Source organism: Hylaeus volcanicus, unplaced genomic scaffold (assembly GCF_026283585.1).
Source record: "Hylaeus volcanicus isolate JK05 unplaced genomic scaffold, UHH_iyHylVolc1.0_haploid 12221, whole genome shotgun sequence".
In the NCBI taxonomy this organism is placed as follows: domain Eukaryota; kingdom Metazoa; phylum Arthropoda; class Insecta; order Hymenoptera; family Colletidae; genus Hylaeus; species Hylaeus volcanicus.
In genome coordinates this window covers 728,231-748,388 of record NW_026533163.1, presented here as the reverse complement: position 1 = coordinate 748,388, position 20,158 = coordinate 728,231, and the positions used below count along the sequence as shown (strand labels likewise).

The following is a 20,158-nucleotide window of genomic DNA, read 5'->3' as shown; positions in this document are numbered from 1 at the left end:
TATTGATGTAATCAGCCTTACTCAAATTCACCGCACTCTTATATTTTGTTTGTATTACGATTTTGTTTCTCTATTTACAGGTGTTTTTTCTACAACAAAAAACGACCACTAAACTTTTAAAATTTTTTACGTTCATGTTAAAGTGAAAGTAAAAAGGTAACAAAAGCTATACATTTTACTACGACGGTTCTCCAGAAGCATGTATATTGTAATGACACACACCGGACTGTGTAGTATATCGAATTTTTTGACAGACTGGAAAATATGATTTTTCCTAACAAAAAACAAAAAACCACCTATCGTTTAAAGATTTCATTTTTATTTATGGTGAATTAGGATTCATGAAACTTTTTGTTTGCATTAAGCTACTTTCATACTAAAGTTGTTGTACAAGCAGAAGTTACTGCCACTGCACATTTTCATAAAAACATACAAAAATTTGAAGAGATTCTATACCAAGGCCGGAAGCAGTAAACATTGGCACCTAAGAAACATTTTAATAAAAATTGTGGTATGTAATGACGAAACGACTTTAAAATTTAAGGTAACAGGTTGGCGCATCGAGTTTTTCTCATTAATAACAGATAATAATTTAACAGTAGCCTTTAAAGATGCTTGGCATTTTCCTGGAAATTTACGAATTCTGTAAAAGAAGTAAAATGAAAACAGTTCGTCAATTTAAAATGTCTTGTTTTTTAATAACAACAAAGCTTACTTCCATGAAATACTACGCTCGGCATCATTAAAATAGGCTTCACCATAATCTATAGGGCAGTTGTTGAATCAACACAAAAGACATTTGAATACACAAAATTTTGGAAACATTCATTGCTAAATGTAAAAAAGTAAACTGACACCTCCCCCAATTCGTTAAAAATGCTAAATATTTATCCTACTACTAACTTGAAACGGAAATTTGAGCTTGAACAGACGATTCAGGACATGGTACATATAAGCAAACAGGTAACGCAAAGAGACACTTTGAATATGTGGAAGATAATTTTATATGAAACGCGAAGAAAGTGGAGGTTATTTCATATTTAATGAAAAAGACCTGGAAAGGAATGAAAATATTTTTTGTCACAGCATATCTGGAAACACTTGATGAATTTTAAAGAGTAAACTATTAGGAATTGCGTACGACATGAGTTCAAATTCACCATCGGGAGGTATGAAGCTAATTGTTGGATCCTTAGTGTGGAAAGACGCCAAATTTACGCATTGATGAAAACAAACATTTGTTAAACGAATTTTTTTTAACTGATTCCTCCCCACTGCCTCTCCGCTGAGAAAGAAACATTCGTTATTATTGTTTAACTTGAAACGTTTATTCATTAAGAAACACAACATACACGTTGACTGAATCACCAGTTTCTTGGCATAACAAAGCAAGATTGGGTATATCACAAATTGCGTTTATATTGATGTGGCACTGAGGAAGTCCTGAAAGGTTTGATTTTATCAACAATTGACCAAACACATCTCTTGACAATATTTCTCCTAATACATTTTCACATTAACTGATAATTATAGTAAGCTTATCTTTCTACATTTTTAATATAACAAGACTAGCGTTACAAAAAAAAAATTACCTTTCTGAGACACCTGAATATTCACGTATTCTACAATGTTTAAACATAGTTGGTTTTTTTTATGCCTATCAAGAAAAACATAAAAATTGAAATCAATAAAATCCTAATTGCCACGCTTTAGCATTTTGAATGTATCATGAGTAGAAGAAAAAGAAAAAAAATAGTTCTACATGGCTAATAAGTCAGCATGACTAAGAGTGGTAACCCGAATCGCAAAAAACAAAAGTATAACTTACAGAATACCTTCAACACGCCACGAAACGGGACCCGTTGTTTGCAAAGTTAAACGCCGTAATTGTCGATGACCCTAAAAGCAGGAATAAAATAACATTATCAAGACATTTACAAGATATAAAAATTACCAGTGTTTCTAAAAATTGTTTGTTACAACAATCAAGATATTTTTTCAAAACTGAATAATTGAGAGTTTGTGGTAAACCAAAGGGAAGTGCTTCTATAAATGTATTGTAACGTGCATTGTTAAAAAAAGTCTGTCATATGTAGTAAATATGTATTCTACCATCAAATAATTCATATAATGAAATAAAATTATTTTTTATAATTTCTTCATTCAAGTGGGAAGTTTGGCAATGTAACGTGACGACTTCCAGTAGTTTTTTCAATGTCGTTAAAATAAGCATGGCATTCGAATTCTTTTGCGTAGTACCCACCAAAACAACATCTCCTGTTATAGATAAAAAGCATCTTTCATATACTTGAGCTACTGTTTTTCATTTCTATTCTAACATGTTTTGCTTTACTGACAATACTACGGTACACGACTTTTCAAGTCGTTAGGCAAAATCTTGTCACGCCACAAGTTGCTATCAAGCACATCACTGAGGCATTCATTAGAGTACAGTAAACCGGAAAAACTGTCAAACTGTAAATAACTTTATTTTAATATATACCAAGTGATTTTAATACACCTTGCTCACATATTTGAATTCAACTAGCAATCCAAGAACATTTAACTCAATACGCCCACGTTGATTAATGTATTAAACTATTATTTTATTTTATTTTTTTATTGTGTCACTACGACAGTCAATTCATAACCAACGTCTATGTTATTTAAAAGCATTAAATTTTTTTAAAAAAAATTTTAAATAAGCAAAGCCTAGGTTTATTTTAAAAAAGCATCCACTTTGTTTCCACCTCTACACATTCTGCCTACTTGTTAAAACTATTGGTAACAAATTGATTACAAAATTGAGTTTAGAATTTTAAAAATAAACATTTCGATACATGTTTAACAAACGAACCTTGGAATGTATATAAAAACAGATAATCATTTAACTTAACAATCGGAGATTTCTTTCCAATGGAACTTGAGGCAATAATTTGCTTGCCGAAATACTCAATTTCTTCCCGTTTACTTTTAGAATTGAATGGGTGATAAAGAAGCACACTTCCGCTTGTAGAAAGAATTGCAATTGATACTAGCATGAACGTCGTTAAAATAAATTTTAGAATTTTGGAATGGTCGACGTCGACTTCATGCAATCTTCTTGTTTTGCAGGTTTCGAGAGGGTGCTTATAAATACATGCTAGGCGATACCTCAAACATAAGAAATCATGTCTCTTGTACCTAAATCTTATTTTGACAGTGACGAAAATTTTGTCTTTTTTAAAACTCCCGATAACAAAATGTCTTTAATTTAGTTCACGCTGGTGGTGCACATTAATGTCAACGGATTTTCTATTGTTCACAAGCTGCTTTAAAGATAAAATTCACTTAATTCTTGCTGAATTCATTTTTGTGTACTTAAAAGCATCTTAGTGTCATACACCAATGCTTGTGGAACAATTTTATAGCATCAATTATTATGGTGGGATAAGAATAACTTTTGACAAGGCGTTAACACCTTTTTGCTCCCTCTATAAAAATGTGCTAAAGCTACTATGTGCGAACTTTCTACAACCAGCAAGAGGTCTATTGTTTTAATCAAAAATACGACTTGAGTTTTAACAAGAGAACGAAACATATTTTGTTTAACAAAAGTATTTTTAAAAGAATTTTTTGTTAAACCGTTCCACGAAAATCTAACCAAATTTTTCTTTAGCACGTACGAACATTTTCATAATTAAAGCAAAATTAAAGTGATTCAAAGTCAACGTGCGACATGACGCGTAAAACATTTGTACCAAAGTCAGTAGTAATCTATTCGTTTAAAAAAGGAATAGGTCACTTACATTTTTTACATGTCGTGTGTTGTGAATTGAAAAAACAATTTCTTCATAAAAAAGAAATGAAAGCCAAATTCTACACGATGGTAAGAGTTATACACAAATGTATTCCCCAAGAATTGACAAGTTGTATGCAAGGAAAAATATATCAAGTTTAGAATAAAGTATATGTATAGTAGTTTTAAAATCTTGCTAAAATGGATAAGATCCAGCTCTTGAGCTTCGTTTGAATTGAAACTTTGAAAAAAAAAAAAAAATATCCACATTGATGATAATGATGTGTGAATAAACAATTTTGATATTGTTAAAAAAAGAAACACAGAATGCGTACGAACAAGTGTCATTTCAATCAAGATTTTTGTTGCATGGATTCTTTATTAACGTCTTCTTATACATTTAACATCGCTTACAAAATATTGAAGAATTTTGAGTGGTGGTATAATTTTTTTTTCAAAAATTACAAGAAACGGTTGATTTAGTTTCTTATCATAAAATGTCACAATTTTATGAAACGCATTGATTGAAACATCACACACGTTACTGTTTTTCCTGTGAAGAAGCTGGGAACCACTAAGCAATTCCTTGAAAGTTAGCAGTTTGTAGAAGATTTGAAACTCTATTACAACCTGTATGATTGATATGATACAATGCTAAAGAAAATATTTTTTATTATTTGAAACACAAAATCATCAGGTTATCATTTTGTTTTATTAAATCACGAAATAGATACGCCAAAGTTATAGAAAACACAATTTGTTAAAAAAAATAGAGGCTCTACTGTAGCGTGATTTTCAACTTGACTCACGTTAACGAGAATTGAAAACAAAAATGGGGAATGACGATCCTATCCTCTCTTCAATTGATACACCTTTACCACAACCACGCTCTGTGGAAGAGCCACCTGACGTTTTAAAATCTTTCAATGCAGAAACCATTCGACAGTCTTTATTAAAAATTTTTCAGCAAAATGGTATTACCTTAGACGAAGACGCTGTCGATTATTTGTTAAAGAAAGCTTTTGTTAATGGAACACTTGTCGATTCGGTGATTGATCATTTTTATCGAACAGCCGAATCATTTAATCTTGTTCATATAACTTTAAAAAAAGCAATTTATATTTTACAAAATAAGAGGAAAAACATTTTGATTAAAGTACTTGATTGTTTTCAAGACATACATCAATATATTTGGGATTCTCAAAATCAGGTCGATGGTTTTGTGTTCTTTTCTTATAAAAAAAAAATTACGTGATTCTGATAATAGAAATATACACAAGTTGACGATAGGAAGAAATGCCTTATTCCTGATTCCACAGTGTACTACACAACTTACCAACACCGTTATAATCGTGCTGTGAACGTACAAACGAAAAATGCCTCATATTTTTTAAAATATATATTATTATGCTGGTAGCGACTCAAAGCATGCCCTAATATCATTTGGTGGTCAGAAATACAAGCTGTTCAACAATTATCTTTAACACACGGAGAACGTTTAATCGTTCGACCAGCTCAGTGTGCTAAAGGTCTCACAGGTAAACCATATCTTTGTTCGTAAAAATTTCTTCACTCCTAATGGTCATAGGTGATGTATCTGTTTTCGGAACACTTTGTTTAAAACGAAAGGAATCCTTGCTGGATTTTGAATGGATGCTAGAGGATGGGTCACAAAGTTATTTACTAGATATTTCTAAGGTTTGTAATTGTGAATAGACGCGAGTTGAGTAAAGGGATACTATATTGTTGCAGTGGAAACCAAAAGATCAGTTGTATTTAGATTCTAATATGGTTGTTATTACTGGAGATATAACAACTGACAACGACATTCTTTTTGTAAAAAACGTATCACACTTACCATTTAGTAAGTATTAAAATGACCAACAAAATTTCTTTTTTTTTATTTTTTTAAAAGATGAAGAATTTAATATCATGAAATCCGATTCCGTATGCCAAAAAAAAAATATTGGGAATTGTGCGACTCAATTATCCACTGAGTCGATAAGAAATTGTGACTGGCTTGTTTTTGGCATATGCCAGCTTGATCAAAGTCACGTAATTTCTAAAATTTATAACGTTTTAATGCGTTATGGTAAGAGAAATTTATACGTATTTTTGTGCTAGACATTCACAAATTGATTCTTCTTACTAAAACATACTCTATATTAAAATTATCTTGTTATTGGCGTTTAGATCCTTCCAATTTATCAGGAATTATTTTAACAGGTGAATTTCATTCAAGAGGTTATAACGTTTTCAATCAATCTAATTACGTGGAGGGATTTCGGGAATTGTTTGACAATTTACAATTATGGATTTCCCAATGGAAAAACAGTAATAAAACTAGAGCTTGACTGTCTTAAAATAATGATATGATAGCTATGTCTAATAAGGTGAAACTTGTGTTGGTTCCTGGAAAAAATGACGCTGGTGCCAAATTCTTACCAAAATTTCCCTTACTTGAAGCAATGGTAACATATCCTTACCACGACATGTTAAAAGATTTGGATGACTATATAGAAATTATTTTAGGTTCTAATCCAGCTTGGTATATGTTTTTTGTTGTCAGTTACATTTAAAGATGTGTCCAAAAATGGTGTTGCATTAGGTTTCACGTTATGTCCGAAGACGACAAAAACCAAGTGGATAAAAGTCTTGTTGTGTGCCGTCATGATTTAATTCAAGATATTGACATTTTTAAATTAGCGTTAGGAGTATCATTTGAGCAATCACTTTATCCTACTTCAACAGAACTTTGTAAAGCAGTAATACCAAACTCCTATTTTATCTAAAACATCATCACTTTAATCTTTCATTCAATTAGATTCCACCCCTTATTATTGGTCAAGGTCATCTCTACCCCCTACCTTACCGTAGCCCTCACGTTTTACGCATTGCTATAGGTTACGATTTCATGCTACAGCTATCTTCACTTCCTAATATTGTGCGTCAATATGTTTATTTTTGTTTTGTTTAATTTTTTTTTTAAAGGTTTTACTATCCGATGCAACAGTAGCATATGCAACTTTCTGGCAATCTACCTGCTGGTTTTGTTCCCCTGGTCAAATTTCCGAAAATGAGTACCTATATATTGATCTTGGCTCTAACCTTGTCAATGTCTGTAATATAACATACTAAATCTCTACATTTCGTTTTTATACTTTTGATTCTCGAAAAGCCTAATTACAACCAAAAGAATACACCATCCAACAATTTAGAATTTCATTTTTTTTATACATTGAATTATTTGCACAATCAAATCAACATTAGCAACGGTAGATCGAGATACAGAAATTAAAAAAATTTTAATGGGGATATATTTGAGCTTAATCCCTACACATTTGTAGTTCCATTCCTTCTCTAGAGTAACAATAAAAACATGCAGAACAATTTGCCTTACTCATTCATGTAATTATTATCCTAGTTTTTTTTTTATTTTTGTTAATCCATTTTAACCGAAAGTCTAAGGTTTACAATTCATTTTTTTTTATAAAACTAATATCACATCAACCTAGTTTTTTTTTTTAAAAAAACGGGCCACAGAATGACTACCGCTTATGAGCCACTAGTGCATCGTTTTGATATTGCCTTGAAGGCTGTTGAAGAGGTTCGAAATGGTAATGCTTCTTTTTATACTCAATACCTTTTAAAACCTGATTTAAATATTAAAGAAGATATAAAAACAGCAGCTATTTTATTTTGTATTATATGTATTGTTCGCATAATGGTGTCTGGAGTGCATAAAAAATCATGGAAAAATTTTCCAAGCCTAGCACGTTTAGTTTTTAAAAATTATGTCATTCCAAATAAATCGTTAAAATTTCATGAAAATTTTTGGTAATATTTTATTCAATTTTTTTTTAATTATTTTTCATTTTTTCCTAGGTATACATGTTGGCACACTTGTTCTTTTTTATTTGGATTATATGTGCTTAGTATGGAGGCTATGTCACCTGATAACCCTGGTTGGACGCGCATGCTTTTTAGAAACTTTGATTCGAAATGGTTCTGGTTTCCTACCTCAGCCGAAATTGCTATTAAGAAAAGCTCCGGGTGGCCTTTTTTAATTATGTCTCCTCTTGTACGACTTTATTATATAATGGAATTTTCATTTTGGACATCTTGTGCTATCTTTTTGTGGTTTGAAACCTATCGATCCGATTTTTATGCATTGTTACTTCATCATGGAATAACAAGTGCTTTACTTTTGGCCTCTTATACCCTCAGTTTTTGGAGAATCGGTTGTGTCATTCTTATTACTCATGATATAGCTGATATCTTTTTATACCTTGTTAAGTGCTTGTTTTACATGAAAAAGTTTTCCTATTTAATTTCTCCAATATTTTTACTCTTCTCGTTTATTTTTTTTGTATCGCGCTTAATATTTTTCCCATCTTTTTGTTTGAGACCCGCTTTTGATACACGCTTGTGGACTGATTGGACTCAACGTTTAGTGACATCTCACTGGCAAATTCCCGGAGGTTTGATGTTACCAGCTTGTCTTAGTATATTACAAGTAAGCATTTTCAATTTCTTTTTTTTTTTATTTTTTTTGCTCGAATTTTATCCTTTCTTCATTTTTAACTTTTTGTGTTGAATCTTACTTTTTTTTTTTAATACTACAAATTTTAATTTCCTTTAGGTACTACATATTTTTTGGTTTGCACTTATTTTGAAAGTGGCACTACGCTTGCAAAATAAAAATGGTAAGCACTACAAATTCAAAACCAATCCGCTAATAGTTTTAACATTATACCATGCTGTAGAGAAAACGAAAGACATCCGAAGTGATGATGATGATGATGATGATGATGATGATGATGATGCCGATGATAAACGAATACATACATGTGACACAGCTAATGTGACCACGTCGCAAAAACATAAATCTTATGTTGGAATGTGCAATAAGCCAACGCAACTAAGTAGTTTACCAGGCGTTCGAGCACCTGTTTATGATACTGATTGCACCCAAAGTAGCCAAGAAGAAGTTTCTACACGTAGAAGTAAAAAAACTAATTGTCATCAGGAATAAAAACTATATTTATTGACTTGAAAAAAAGTACAAAATGTTTTTTTTTATATAGAATAAATTTATGTGATATAATATCGAGTTTCTTTTTGTTGAAATTCATTCTTTTTTTGAGTAATGAAAAAAATTTAAAAATTAACCTAACACAACAATATGTTTTTTTTTTATAAAAAATTCCATGTCCAAGTTTGACGAAGAACAGAACAATGTGGCTAAAATTTTTTATAACAATAACAAACTACTAACAAAGTAAAAACAGAAAGCCTAGTAGGGTCCTGTATCCCATAAAAGGTATCAGATAAAAATTTCAGCTTCCGCGTCGATGCTTTTATAAAGAAGATAACAAAAAAAAAAAAAAGAAGACAATACCGTTGAATTTTAGTAAAAAACAAATAGGAAGATTTTTTTAATTAAAAAAATAAAAATTGCAAGTATTTGTGCAGCAAAGCTGTTAATCTTTGCTCCTGTCGAGAAAAAAAAAGGCATACTTTTATAAATACTACAGAAAATTTCAGTTTTCTATTTAATAAAGAAAAAAGGTTTTTTACATAATCATATTCCAGTATGAGAGAAATTATTCACGTTCAAGGTGGTCAATGTGGAAATCAAATAGGTGCAAAGTTTTGGGAAGTTATTTCTGACGAACATGGTATAGATCCATCTGGCACTTATAAAGGGGAATCCGATCTTCAAATTGAGCGTATTAATGTATTTTACAATGAAGCAACAGGCGGTCGTTATGTTCCTAGAGCAATACTTATGGATCTAGAACCAGGAACAATGGATTCAGTTCGCGCAGGACAATTTGGACAATTATTTCGCCCAGATAATTTTGTTTTTGGGCAATCTGGCGCTGGTAACAATTGGGCTAAAGGGCATTATACTGAAGGAGCTGAACTTATGGATTCTGTTATGGACGTAGTAAGGAAAGAAGCAGAGGGCTGCGATTGTTTACAGGGTTTTCAAATCACTCATTCCTTGGGAGGTGGTACTGGTAGTGGTATGGGAACACTTATGATCAGTAAGATTCGAGAAGAATATCCAGATCGCATTATGGAAACATTTTCGGTGTTTCCTTCTCCAAAAGTATCTGATACTGTTGTCGAACCTTATAATGCAACACTTTCCGTACATCAACTTGTTGAAAATGCTGACGAAGTTCAAGTGATTGACAATGAAGCTCTCTATGACATTTGCTTTCATACATTAAAACTTGCAACACCAACTTATGGAGATTTAAATCATCTTGTTTCAGCAACAATGTCAGGTGTCACATGTTGTTTACGTTTTCCTGGTCAACTCAATAGTGATTTGCGTAAACTGGCCGTTAATCTTATACCTTTTCCTCGTCTTCATTTCTTTATGATTGGCTTTGCACCTCTTACTTCACGAGGATCCCAAATGTATCGGTCACTTAGTGTATCTGAACTCACTCAACAAATGTTTTCTCCTCGTAATATGATGTGTGCTGCGGATCCACGCCACGGTCGTTATTTAACAGCCTCAGCTATGTTCCGTGGTCGTATGTCGACTAAAGAAGTAGATGAGCAAATGTTAAGTGTTCAAAATAAACAAGCCTCCTATTTTGTTGAATGGATTCCTAATAATATCAAATCGTCTGTATGCGATATTCCACCAAAAGGATTAAAAATGTCTGTTACATTTGTTGGTAATTCCACGGCTATTCAGGATATGTTTAAACGAGTGTCTGAGCAATTCACATTAATGTTTCGTCGTAAAGCTTTTCTTCATTGGTATATTGGTGAAGGAATGGATGAACTTGAGTTTACTGAAGCAGAGTCGAATATGAATGATCTTGTTGCTGAATATCAGCAATATCAAGAAGCAACTGGAGATGATGAGGGTTATTATGATGAAGCAGATGAATTAGAAGGATAATTTTAAAAAAAAATTTTTCAGTAAAAAAAAAAATTCAGTTGAGTCCAAAATCAAATATGTAATTTTTTACGATTGTATCGTAGCGTTTTTTATTTATTTTGAAATTAAATATAATGAAAATTTATTTATTAAGACTCAGTATATATTATTTAACCTGTACAATGTATAATTTACACGAAAGAATTTTGTTCTTTATAAATTATTTTAAAAAAACATGCATAAGTATTATTGCGAACAAAAAAATTAAACGGTTCATTTAGAACGTTCTGCTTTTATCTGATAATGCTAGTCAGTCGCATACATGAGGGTTTGCCGATACTACTTGCAAGGGCGCTGTGCATTTGGTTCCCAATGTCGAAACCTTCATGAGAATAAGAGTCACACTAAACAGGAAAATTTCGCAACAACAACTCTAAGTTTATTAGAAAATTCATGGGACCAACTCATATGGAAAGGTTCTCGTAAGTTTCCTAGAATGTGTAGAACATTATCTTGATTGTTGTATTAAGCTATTTGGGATGGGGAGAACCTAGAACCTCTTTTTTATGGTAAGTGGTAGAAAAACTTGACGAACACCCTTGAAAAAAAAGTAAAGTGAAACGCAATTCATAGCGAATTTATTTAAATTAAAAACTAAAGAGTTAATATTTATTTCCAGGCATCAATTTATCTATGGAAGAACTTCGTTGGGAATTTTATTTACGACCAACACAACACTGGATTTTATATCAGAGAAATTTAGAGTGAAACAGTGCCAGACTATGCTATGTTATGTGCAATATTTCTTTCGTTTTAGAAATTATTTAGAAGAAGCTCGTTGTCGATGTTTACGTGAAAGAAGAGGAAACAGATGTACAACGGAGAAGTTTTTTGTTCCATTAAGTTGTATTTTTGAAACAGTCAATTCACACACTGAATGTTTTGACAATATTATTGATGAGCCATTCCCTGCTCAGGAAATCGTTTTACAATCCACAATGTCTAATAATTATCAACCTAATGTAAGAGTTTTAAAAGATGACGTGTAAGACGAATGAAGCTTAATAGTAAAAGAAAATGAATCCGTTTTTTTAAACAATAATTAATATATTCCTTTCCGTTTCTATCAGAGAACGGAGACAACAACACACGCTTTCAATCCCAGGTGTCTTCCCTTAACTAATAATGTAAAAAATCAAAATTATAATAATTTATTGCCTCGCGAAACACAAAATGGGGGACATAAATTTTTCCGTTTTCCTAATACGCTACAACCAAAAGAATATTTAGAACGTTATAAAACACAACTAGAAGGCTATCAATTAAGTGACATTGAAGCATTTGTATCCCCGTGTTTTCAGGTTGTTGGTTCAAATAACAGAAAAAAAAACTTTATCTTCCTTGTTTTTTGTAGATTTATCAAATACCTGTCAAAGCCCCACCAGCCTGTATTCCAGACTTACTATAAAGGGAATAGTTGAATTTTGCGATCGTGCGTGTGTAAATTCATCAAGTACCTTTTATCAATGTTGGATACAGGATATATAAATATGTGTGTGGTAAATATATTTTTTCTAGTATTTAATACAAAGATTTTCTTTACAATGTTTTTGTTGATATTAAAAACAGTAAATAAAATTATGTTCAAATTTATTCGAAATAAACAATATAAAAACAGTCCAGTCATCTCTCATTATAGAAAAACAGAACAAGTACACGTCAGAAACCTTCAAAATAAAACGTGTCAATGTGTCATTTTGAAAATCTTCTGTTATTATCATAAGAAATGGAAGAATGTCAAGTATCCGATTCAACTTCATTAAACGACACTTTTAATGGTTTTTCTAACCAAGCTAAACTTGTTGGTCGATCCTGGATCAAATTATTAAAAGAAGCAAAAATAATAACTAAAACCTTCACTGCTACAGATGCCGATCTTATTTTTACAAAATATAAAACCGGGAATTTCTTGACATACCCAAAATTTGTAGAGGTATAGGACCTAGTATATGTCGGAAAAACAATTAGACATTAAAATTATCTGTAAGGCTTTACAGGTTGTAGCTAAAAAAAAAAATACTTCGCTTGACGTCATTGTAGACCATGTCATCAAAGTCAAAAACCCAAGTTATTCTGGTACGTGTCCAGAGTTTACTCGACTTTTTGATGAAAAACAAACTTATACAGGTAAATAAGTTCAGTTTTCTCCGCATTGTTGTAAAGTATTCTTATTGTAGGTGTTCACCGTCATGGAGGTATATCAGTTGTTGATAAAAAAAAGACACTAATAACCGACACTGCAAGGACTCCTAGAGATATAACGGGACCACCAGTAGCTTTAGAAAAGTTGTTAGATAGAACTATGCCTACAGTCCGTGGCCTTAATAAAAATCTCAGTGACTCCAAAAAAATTTAATTTGTTTTTTATTGTGTTTTGGAGAAAAGTAATATATTATTATGTTTCTCCAAAGAATATTTTTTTTTCAACTCCTCTTTACGAAAGTCAGTAAATTATTTTGCTTGTCCGGGTTTGACATCTTCTCTTATATATAAATCATTGCTTGCTCATCCAAGTCGTAAAATGCAAAGTTTGTCTAAATAATTTTTTGTTTAAAAAAAAATTTTATTAGTTTATTACCTCAAGAATGTAGACTGCTTTGTTAAATTTATAGAAGGTAATGGGTAGTTTACTTTTAACAATCTTTTCTTTCAAACGGATACGCTTTTTTTATCGCTAACTGTTGTGCGTACCGTTGCGTTAATAGATGGTTTTTTTGTTCTACACTACTTTGTATAAATATAACTTTAAAAAAATAATAATATTTTACTAAAACAATTCTCCTATAACATGTTTTTTAGAGTGTCGACACACTCCTATAGCATTAAATAATACAACCTTTGTTTAAATTATCGAAAACAGCGTAGTATACAATATGAAATGAATAAAAATATTTTTTTTTTGTGTAGTAAAAGTTAATATGCATTTTCAAAAAAAAAAAACTTATTAATAAATTCCTTTTTTTCTCAAATACAAAAATTTTGCACAACTTAAATATAAATGATTAAATTTGAACTAACGCCTCAAGGCCAGTAACGATTTATACGTTACGTAAAGGGCGTCTAGCTCAAATGGTAGAGCGCTCGCTTAGCATGCGAGAGGTACTGGGATCGATGCCCAGGTCGTCCAAAATAAAAATAAACTTTTATATGTATTGGATCATACAAGCGATCAGTTACAGGCTTTACAAAAGCGCTGCTTTTGTATATATTCCTACAATATAATTCGATTGTCTAATGCCCAAATAACAAGTATCGATTTTTAACGAATAACTTTCATTAAAACATGTTCACATTAGACATAAGGAAGTTTTCTAAAAATAAGTACGCGAAAAAAAAAAAAGCATGTTCTCGAATAAAAAATTTTTAGTGTGTGTGCATTTGTAAAAAAAAATTATTTGGTGTTTGTTATTAGCAACTATGTGATGTAAGAACAAGTCATTCTACATGGCGCATACGATCAATCTATTTTTCAAAAAAATACCGTCTTATTGAATGGAATTTCTCATGGTAAAAATAAAGAAATCAATTGTGGAAAACCCATTAAAAAAATTTGGTTATGTTTAGAAAACATGACTGTATGGAATGTTTTTGTGTTCCTCTGATTTTGGTTTGAAACGTAACAAAAAAATGAAAACCAACAAGCTTTTATAAACAATAAATTTATTATTAAAAAATAATATAATCGTGATACTTGATGCATAAACATATCTTATAAAAGAAACTATCGGTCTCATCAATTACGTGCGTTAAAGAAAATGAAAATTTTGTGGGTAGATTACCTTAAATAAAATCTGTTTGAATAGGAGAAGCTTGCATCAAGTTGCTGGACTTGTCATTTCGGATTTTCCGTCAGATTATACCCACAAAAAAATGATCATTTGATCCTTTAATGGATCAATTAATATAAAATTTTAACTGAATGAATATAAAATGTCATTCTCCATTGAGTCTCAGGCTTATGTTGTAGAGGAACATATTAAAGAACTTCAGCTGTCTCAAAAACTAATCAAGCATGGTGACTCATCCATTCGAAAAGAAAAGATTCAAAAAGCCGAAAATACATGTTATCTTATTAAAACTGGTTTAGAAACATTTTTGCTCGAATTAAATACTATCGATGATCCGGAAGAATTAGGGCGATGGAATATATGGATGAATCAAACTCGTACCACTTACGAAAATGCCAAGAATGAGCTTTTTTCATTAAAAAATCAAATAGATAGAGAAGACTTAGAAGCAGGTAATTTAAAAATAATGCAATGATCTATTTGCATACTCTGAACAACACGGAAGAAATTTTATTTCCTTTCTTCGTTAAATAGAACTACCATTCAGTGAAGATTCTCAAGACAAACCGAAATTGTTGCTTCAAAAATTAGCCAACAAGGGTGATGCAGTGCAAGATTCTACCCAAAAAGCTGTTGATAATATTCGTTTTTTGGTAACAAAATTGTAATTTTTATTTAATTTCTTTTCTTTTTCAATTTTTCCCTCTTTATTGCTTAGGTGAATGATGCTGATGAGATTGGAAAAAATGTGGTGGAAACAATGGATAATCAATTAGCACAAATGAATCAAGTAGATAATGAATTAACTTCTATAAATAAGGACACAGAAAGTGCAAGGAGTGTGGTGTCCAAAATCGCGCGTAACACGGCTTCAGATCCTTGCGTTAGAGTAAGTTGCATCAATTTCTCTACTAAATGGATGGTAACGTCTTTTACTAAACACAATTCTTTTGATATTTTGTTTAGATACTATTGACACTGATAATTGTTTGCGTCGTGGCAACTATTGTATTACTTGCTACTAAAAAATAATTTTTAAACCCCTTACTAAAGATGATTTTTTTAATTACTCTTTCAGCGAAACAATTTCAGTCATGTGGCTTAATACGACTTTAGCCATATATAAAAATAAAATCTTTGAATAGTTAATTTTTCTACATAATAAATTACATGTTAATGGCATATTCTGTTTTAGTTTATCGATAATTTTTCTTCGAAATTTATTAAAATTTAAATTTGTATATGTATTATTGAGCATCAAGAAAAAAACTGATAATTTAACACTGTGCCACATAAATAATGGATTTTCGTCTTAGAGCTTAGCGATTGTCTTGCACATATTTAAAAACTTTCATGGTTGCACCTAAAGCATTCTGAAGAAAAAAGATGGGTTGGCCGAAAAAAGAAAGTATCAGTAGTATATCCTTTGAGGAGTCGCTAGGGTAATATTGACATATTCCAATTTTTTAAAAAAAAACATTTTTTATCTTGAGTATAATCCCTTTTTCAGGTTATGTTTTTCAAAAGAAAAACTAAATATAATACAAAACGCAAACCTGCTTGTAGTTGGCGCCGGAGGCATTGGATGTGAACTATTAAAAAATTTAATCTTTTCAGGATTCACTCAATTTGACATTATTGATTTGGATACTGTGGATGCAACAAATCTTAATAGACAATTGCTTTTTAACAAATCAAATGTTGGGGAAAGTAAAGCTTATGCAGCGCGCGATACTCGTAAGCTTACAGAGTGTCTACCAGCATTGACATTTGTATTCAAAAATGAGCAGTTCTTAAACTATGTCCAAAAATAAAAATTACATCGTATTATAAGAATATTAAAGATTCTTGTTTCGGTGAGAACAGCATGCACAAACATTTAATTTTAAAATAACTATGTTGTTGGTTTTGTTTCAGATGTAGCTTTTTTTAATAAATATGATATCATTTTAAACGCTTTAGATAACAATGAAGCTCGTATATACGTTAACCGGATTTGCATTTCTCTAGGTGGTTTATATAAAAGAACCGAATAGTTGCCACTTAAAAACAGAGGTTTTCATTCTTTTCTGAAAAATTGTTTCCTAACGGGAATCGTTCTAAATAGAGTGCATAAAAGATTCATTTAGGCAATATTGTTTATCTAGATGTATCTTTTGTAATTATTATTAAAATAGATTTACACAAAATTAGTATACTTTTCTAGACGTAGTGCTTCTCGATGGAGTGGCGTTCCTAAGCGTTTTGAACCTCCTGAAGCTAAAAGACAACCTCTGCTTAAAGGTTTCTATTGATTAATTTAAAGTTGTCTGTTTTCTTTTATTGTGTAGATATACCCCTTGTTGATGCGGGATCTTCGGGTTATAATGGTCAAGTAACACCCGTCATAAAAAATACAACAAAGTGTTATGAGTGTAATCCCATGCCTCGACAAAAAACATTTCCTATTTGTACCATTCGTTCAACACCTCATAAAGCTGTCAGAGTTACATTGCGTTTATAACGTACCGACTAAATGATTGTTCATTTATAGGAGCATTGTATCGCATGGTCTAAATACTTTTATGAACTTCTTTTTGGTGAAGTTAAACAAGACAACCTTTTATTGGACATCGAGTCTGATTTCTGGAAGGATGATAATTCTGAAAATAATGCCTCGCAAAAAAATGTTATGGAAATATGCTATAACACTTTTCAGAAAATATTTGATTTAGACATAAGGCAACATACACACTTTATCCAACCAATCAATAGTAAAATTTTAAGGTAAGTGTAATTCTATAGTTCTCCACGTGTTTTTAATTCACAAAAACAAAAATTCGAATTATAGTTTTGACAATTTTGTACCGTGTCAACTTAATTTTCGTAGACCAATTTCGACTGTAAACATTTTTTCAGCTGATTTTGAATTGAAATCAACGTACAACTTTATGACACAATCTAAAGAGGAAAGCAACAGTCAGATTCCTTGGTCCTTAGATAAATGTGTTTACTATTTTGTTGAGTCCTTTTGTAAATCCCTTCTTCAACGGTATTCTTTTTATACATTGTGATTTACCTTCAATAAATAATTAATACTTTTGGTATCATACGTAAAGGCTACTATTGACTTGTTTCTTCTATTAGGCGTCAACGGAAAGCCTTTTTAGTTTTTAATAAAGATGATCCGGTTTGTCTTAATTTTATTACTGCGGCGTCCAATTTACGAATGTATAATTTCAATATTCCACTTATGGTAGGATTTTCAATCTAACACTGCGTATCAATTTAGTCAGCTTTTGTATAAAAAAAATTATTTGGGTGTTTTAGAGCTGTTGGGAAATAAAATCAATCGCTAATGCTATAATCCCAGCGATTGCTTCAGCTAATGCTATTGTTTCCGCTTTACAAGCTTCGCAAGCTATGAATATTTTGTGGCTTAAGTTTGCCTCCATTAAGCTTTCTAAAAAAACATCTAATTTTGATTTAGAAAAATTAAATCAACATAATATAAAACATGTAAGAAAAAACCTTCCACAAAATTTCGCCGATGATATATAATTTTTTTAATATAACAAAAAATTATTAAAATATAATACTTATAATTGTTTCCCTTTTTTTGACATCTATTCATATCAATAGATTTGGATTAAACAATTTTCCATAGGACCGTTTCTTCTTCTACCTGATGCATTAGAGCCTCCTAAATCAAATTGTTACGTTTGCCAACTAAAAAAGTTATTTATTTTTCTTCATGATCTTCAGGTGTGTTATTGTGTCATGCCACTAATATAATTATTAATGTGACAATGTGCGAAATTTGAATCTTCTTCAAAAAAAATACACCTGCATTGTTTTTTTTTATTTCTTAGGCTTGGACATTAAGACATTTTTTATCTATTTTAATTCAAAAGGAATTACGCTACGATAAACCAATTGTTCAATTTAAAGAAAAACAAATTTGTATTTATGAACCAGATATTGAACTAGACGATTCAGGTAATTTCTTTTCCGAATTTGTTTTTTTTCTTTTAACGAAATTCCAAAGAAATGTTGCACGTTTATGGGGTTGGTAGAATTTTCAAAAAAAATAGATTTGTCATTACCGTCTTGGGGTATTGTGAATGGTACGCGTTTATACGTCGCGGATCTTTTGTCGATTCACATGCAACTTGAATTGGAAATACTAGAAGATTCTTTTATTTATTCTCAACTTTCAAATGATGAAGAGTTTAGAAGTGTTTCCGCTCCGAATTCTATTTTACCGCTGCAAAAATTATATCGTGTTGAATCTTGTCAGACGCATGAGAAAGAATGTGTCGTTGACAAAAGATCGCGTAACGCTTTAAATTTTCCTATCAATAGTCATAGATGCCCTCCAAAAAAACTTTGTACCCAACTCGTTTCTTCGAACAACTTCTCAGTCGAAAAAAATTAATGCGAAACGTTAGGTCTAAATTAAATTAGCGTGGTTGACAAAAAAAAAAAAAAAAAACAACGTTATCTTTATTTTGAAAATGCATGTAACTATAACGTGAAAACTTTTAAATTAGCAATGCCTTTTTTCTGTCCAAACGATATAACAATCATATATATTATCTTATACTGTACTAAAAGCTATTCACTAACGTATTTTTATCACCAACTAATTATATATGGAATTTACGTCTCAAAGTACGTTGCTTATTTAAATCGTCTTCTCCTTTGTATCACATTATCAGAAGTAGAAATTTTTAGTTTTACTCTACAGAAAAATTGAACTGAATCTCTTCACCAAAAAAAAAAAATATATCCCATGTAGTGGGTAAGGATTATTTTTTTTGAAGATTATAAAAAAATGCAAATGTTTTATTTAAAACAATTTAAAAATAGTTTTGGTGGAAAAAATAAAGGTTTTATTATTAGGTGGCTACAAAATTTTTTGTTATAGGCCATTTAGGTCGACAGTGTTTCATTCCTTCTTTCTCTACATGAACGCAACAAGTTAAACAAGTTTCTGGAATATACAGGAGGTAAAATAATTTTCATAATTTCGACGTTTGGGATATGTAATTCTGCTCATATTTTGAATAAGATGAGCATAGTTAACACGGTTCCAATATTTTTCACACACTGTTTGTGTCATAGGCAAGGTGAAATTATGTTTGTCAATAAAATTATGAGAAAATTGAAGAGAATCTGTGGGATTCAAGAAAAAACTTTCTCGCTGTATATTAAATTGCTTAGCGGGTTCGTTAAAATTTCTTAAAGAAATATGAGTGGAATATAATTCATCTTTTGAATAAATATGAATTGCTATTCGACTTCCCCCAGGATATACTAACATTTGTGGATTCACTTTCCATTGTGCGTTATTATATTCACTCATTGTTTTTTAAAAAGTACTATTTTGTTCACTTATAGGGAAAAGATATCTGAATAATTTTCTTTTTAATAAAAAACAATAGCACAATGCATATTTTTAACGGAAATGTTGTTAAAACAAAAAAAAAATCTAATTTCAAAAAATTTTTCTTGTATTTCAACGTCTGTCCAATATTTCTTTGTTGATTATTGAATTAACATAAAAGTACTTCCACACATTAGGGTCCTCATGCGATAAGTTTCTTAAACGAGAAAACTTCAAATAGAAACAGGGATGTA

General features: G+C 30.9%; 5 protein-coding genes and 1 non-coding gene across 24 annotated transcripts; 5 read left to right on the top strand and 1 right to left on the bottom strand.

Moving 5' to 3' along the window:
- Positions 1-37: 37 nt before the first annotated feature.
- LOC128883251 (uncharacterized) lies at positions 38-3,066 on the bottom strand. Of its 7 annotated transcripts, none has more exons than XM_054135422.1 (13): positions 2,531-3,001; positions 2,340-2,485; positions 2,113-2,277; positions 1,955-2,046; positions 1,829-1,899; positions 1,593-1,657; positions 1,353-1,500; positions 1,142-1,285; positions 904-1,091; positions 716-764; positions 532-643; positions 434-484; positions 38-274 (listed from the first exon to the last, which is right to left on the bottom strand). In XM_054135422.1, exons 3-13 carry the CDS (start codon positions 2,231-2,233, stop codon positions 179-181), a joined length of 1,137 nt encoding a protein of 378 aa, XP_053991397.1. In that variant the 5' UTR covers positions 2,234-2,277; positions 2,340-2,485; positions 2,531-3,001; the 3' UTR covers positions 38-178. The 7 variants fall into 7 exon arrangements, with proteins under 7 accessions (XP_053991397.1, XP_053991395.1, XP_053991399.1 ...); XM_054135420.1 differs by having other exon boundaries at positions 2,340-2,475; XM_054135424.1 differs by having other exon boundaries at positions 2,340-2,765; positions 2,858-2,999.
- Positions 3,067-4,391: 1,325 nt separating this feature from the next.
- LOC128883383 (uncharacterized) lies at positions 4,392-7,076 on the top strand. The gene is made up of 11 exons (XM_054135665.1): positions 4,392-4,988; positions 5,046-5,141; positions 5,196-5,316; positions 5,367-5,476; positions 5,531-5,642; positions 5,694-5,870; positions 5,972-6,112; positions 6,158-6,326; positions 6,387-6,543; positions 6,603-6,722; positions 6,770-7,076. The coding sequence occupies exons 1-11, from the start codon at positions 4,611-4,613 to the stop codon at positions 6,914-6,916; spliced, it is 1,728 nt and encodes a 575-aa protein (XP_053991640.1). The 5' UTR covers positions 4,392-4,610; the 3' UTR covers positions 6,917-7,076.
- A 157-nt stretch (positions 7,077-7,233) lies between these two features.
- On the top strand, positions 7,234-8,966 carry LOC128883304 (ceramide synthase hyl-1-like). Its single transcript, XM_054135513.1, has 4 exons — positions 7,234-7,615; positions 7,664-8,294; positions 8,421-8,484; positions 8,545-8,966. Exons 1-4 carry the CDS (start codon positions 7,323-7,325, stop codon positions 8,811-8,813), a joined length of 1,257 nt encoding a protein of 418 aa, XP_053991488.1. The 5' UTR covers positions 7,234-7,322; the 3' UTR covers positions 8,814-8,966.
- A 137-nt stretch (positions 8,967-9,103) lies between these two features.
- LOC128883303 (tubulin beta chain) lies at positions 9,104-10,850 on the top strand. Its single transcript, XM_054135512.1, has one exon. The coding sequence runs from the start codon at positions 9,375-9,377 to the stop codon at positions 10,707-10,709; it is 1,335 nt and encodes a 444-aa protein (XP_053991487.1). The 5' UTR covers positions 9,104-9,374; the 3' UTR covers positions 10,710-10,850.
- Positions 10,851-13,802: 2,952 nt separating this feature from the next.
- On the top strand, positions 13,803-13,875 carry Trnaa-agc (transfer RNA alanine (anticodon AGC)). Its single transcript has one exon. It is a non-coding gene; the product is annotated as a tRNA-Ala (tRNA).
- Positions 13,876-14,845: 970 nt separating this feature from the next.
- Positions 14,846-20,054, top strand: LOC128883301 (SUMO-activating enzyme subunit 2-like). 13 transcript variants are annotated; one of them, XR_008458850.1, is made up of 17 exons: positions 14,846-14,988; positions 15,071-15,189; positions 15,255-15,425; positions 15,503-15,978; positions 16,047-16,273; positions 16,327-16,392; positions 16,454-16,546; positions 16,867-17,015; positions 17,070-17,302; positions 17,406-17,567; positions 17,663-17,771; positions 17,846-18,034; positions 18,158-18,280; positions 18,388-18,514; positions 18,592-19,189; positions 19,266-19,319; positions 19,446-20,035. XR_008458850.1 is itself a non-coding variant. In XM_054135509.1 (15 exons), the coding sequence occupies exons 4-15, from the start codon at positions 15,923-15,925 to the stop codon at positions 18,951-18,953; spliced, it is 1,896 nt and encodes a 631-aa protein (XP_053991484.1). In that variant the 5' UTR covers positions 14,846-14,988; positions 15,071-15,189; positions 15,255-15,425; positions 15,503-15,922; the 3' UTR covers positions 18,954-20,035. The 13 variants fall into 13 exon arrangements, 2 of the variants coding, with proteins under 2 accessions (XP_053991484.1, XP_053991486.1); XR_008458848.1 differs by having other exon boundaries at positions 19,421-20,035; XR_008458849.1 differs by having other exon boundaries at positions 19,253-19,319.
- Positions 20,055-20,158: the final 104 nt, after the last annotated feature.

Excerpts from the sequence above, each read along its gene's own strand:
- LOC128883251 (XM_054135417.1), bottom strand. The coding sequence starts at position 3,041 with ATGCTAGTATCAATTGCAATTCTTTCTACAAGCGGAAGTGTGCTTCTT. Across the intron at positions 1,658-1,828 it reads TGGCGTGTTGAAGGTATTCT|GCATAAAAAAAACCAACTAT; the intron begins GTAAGTTATACT and ends TTTTCTTGATAG. Across the intron at positions 1,092-1,141 it reads GGTGAATTTGAACTCATGTC|ATATGCTGTGACAAAAAATA; the intron begins GTACGCAATTCC and ends AAGTGTTTCCAG.
- LOC128883383 (XM_054135665.1), top strand. The coding sequence starts at position 4,611 with ATGGGGAATGACGATCCTATCCTCTCTTCAATTGATACACCTTTACCA. Across the intron at positions 4,989-5,045 it reads TTTGGGATTCTCAAAATCAG|AAATATACACAAGTTGACGA; the intron begins GTCGATGGTTTT and ends TTCTGATAATAG. Across the intron at positions 6,544-6,602 it reads CAACAGAACTTTGTAAAGCA|ATTCCACCCCTTATTATTGG; the intron begins GTAATACCAAAC and ends TCATTCAATTAG.
- LOC128883304 (XM_054135513.1), top strand. The coding sequence starts at position 7,323 with ATGACTACCGCTTATGAGCCACTAGTGCATCGTTTTGATATTGCCTTG. Across the intron at positions 8,295-8,420 it reads CTTGTCTTAGTATATTACAA|GTACTACATATTTTTTGGTT; the intron begins GTAAGCATTTTC and ends AATTTCCTTTAG. Across the intron at positions 8,485-8,544 it reads ACGCTTGCAAAATAAAAATG|AGAAAACGAAAGACATCCGA; the intron begins GTAAGCACTACA and ends ACCATGCTGTAG.
- LOC128883303 (XM_054135512.1), top strand. The coding sequence starts at position 9,375 with ATGAGAGAAATTATTCACGTTCAAGGTGGTCAATGTGGAAATCAAATA.
- LOC128883301 (XM_054135509.1), top strand. The coding sequence starts at position 15,923 with ATGGGTTGGCCGAAAAAAGAAAGTATCAGTAGTATATCCTTTGAGGAG. Across the intron at positions 16,547-16,866 it reads CCGGATTTGCATTTCTCTAG|ATATACCCCTTGTTGATGCG; the intron begins GTGGTTTATATA and ends TTTATTGTGTAG. Across the intron at positions 18,281-18,387 it reads TTTTTCTTCATGATCTTCAG|GCTTGGACATTAAGACATTT; the intron begins GTGTGTTATTGT and ends TTTATTTCTTAG.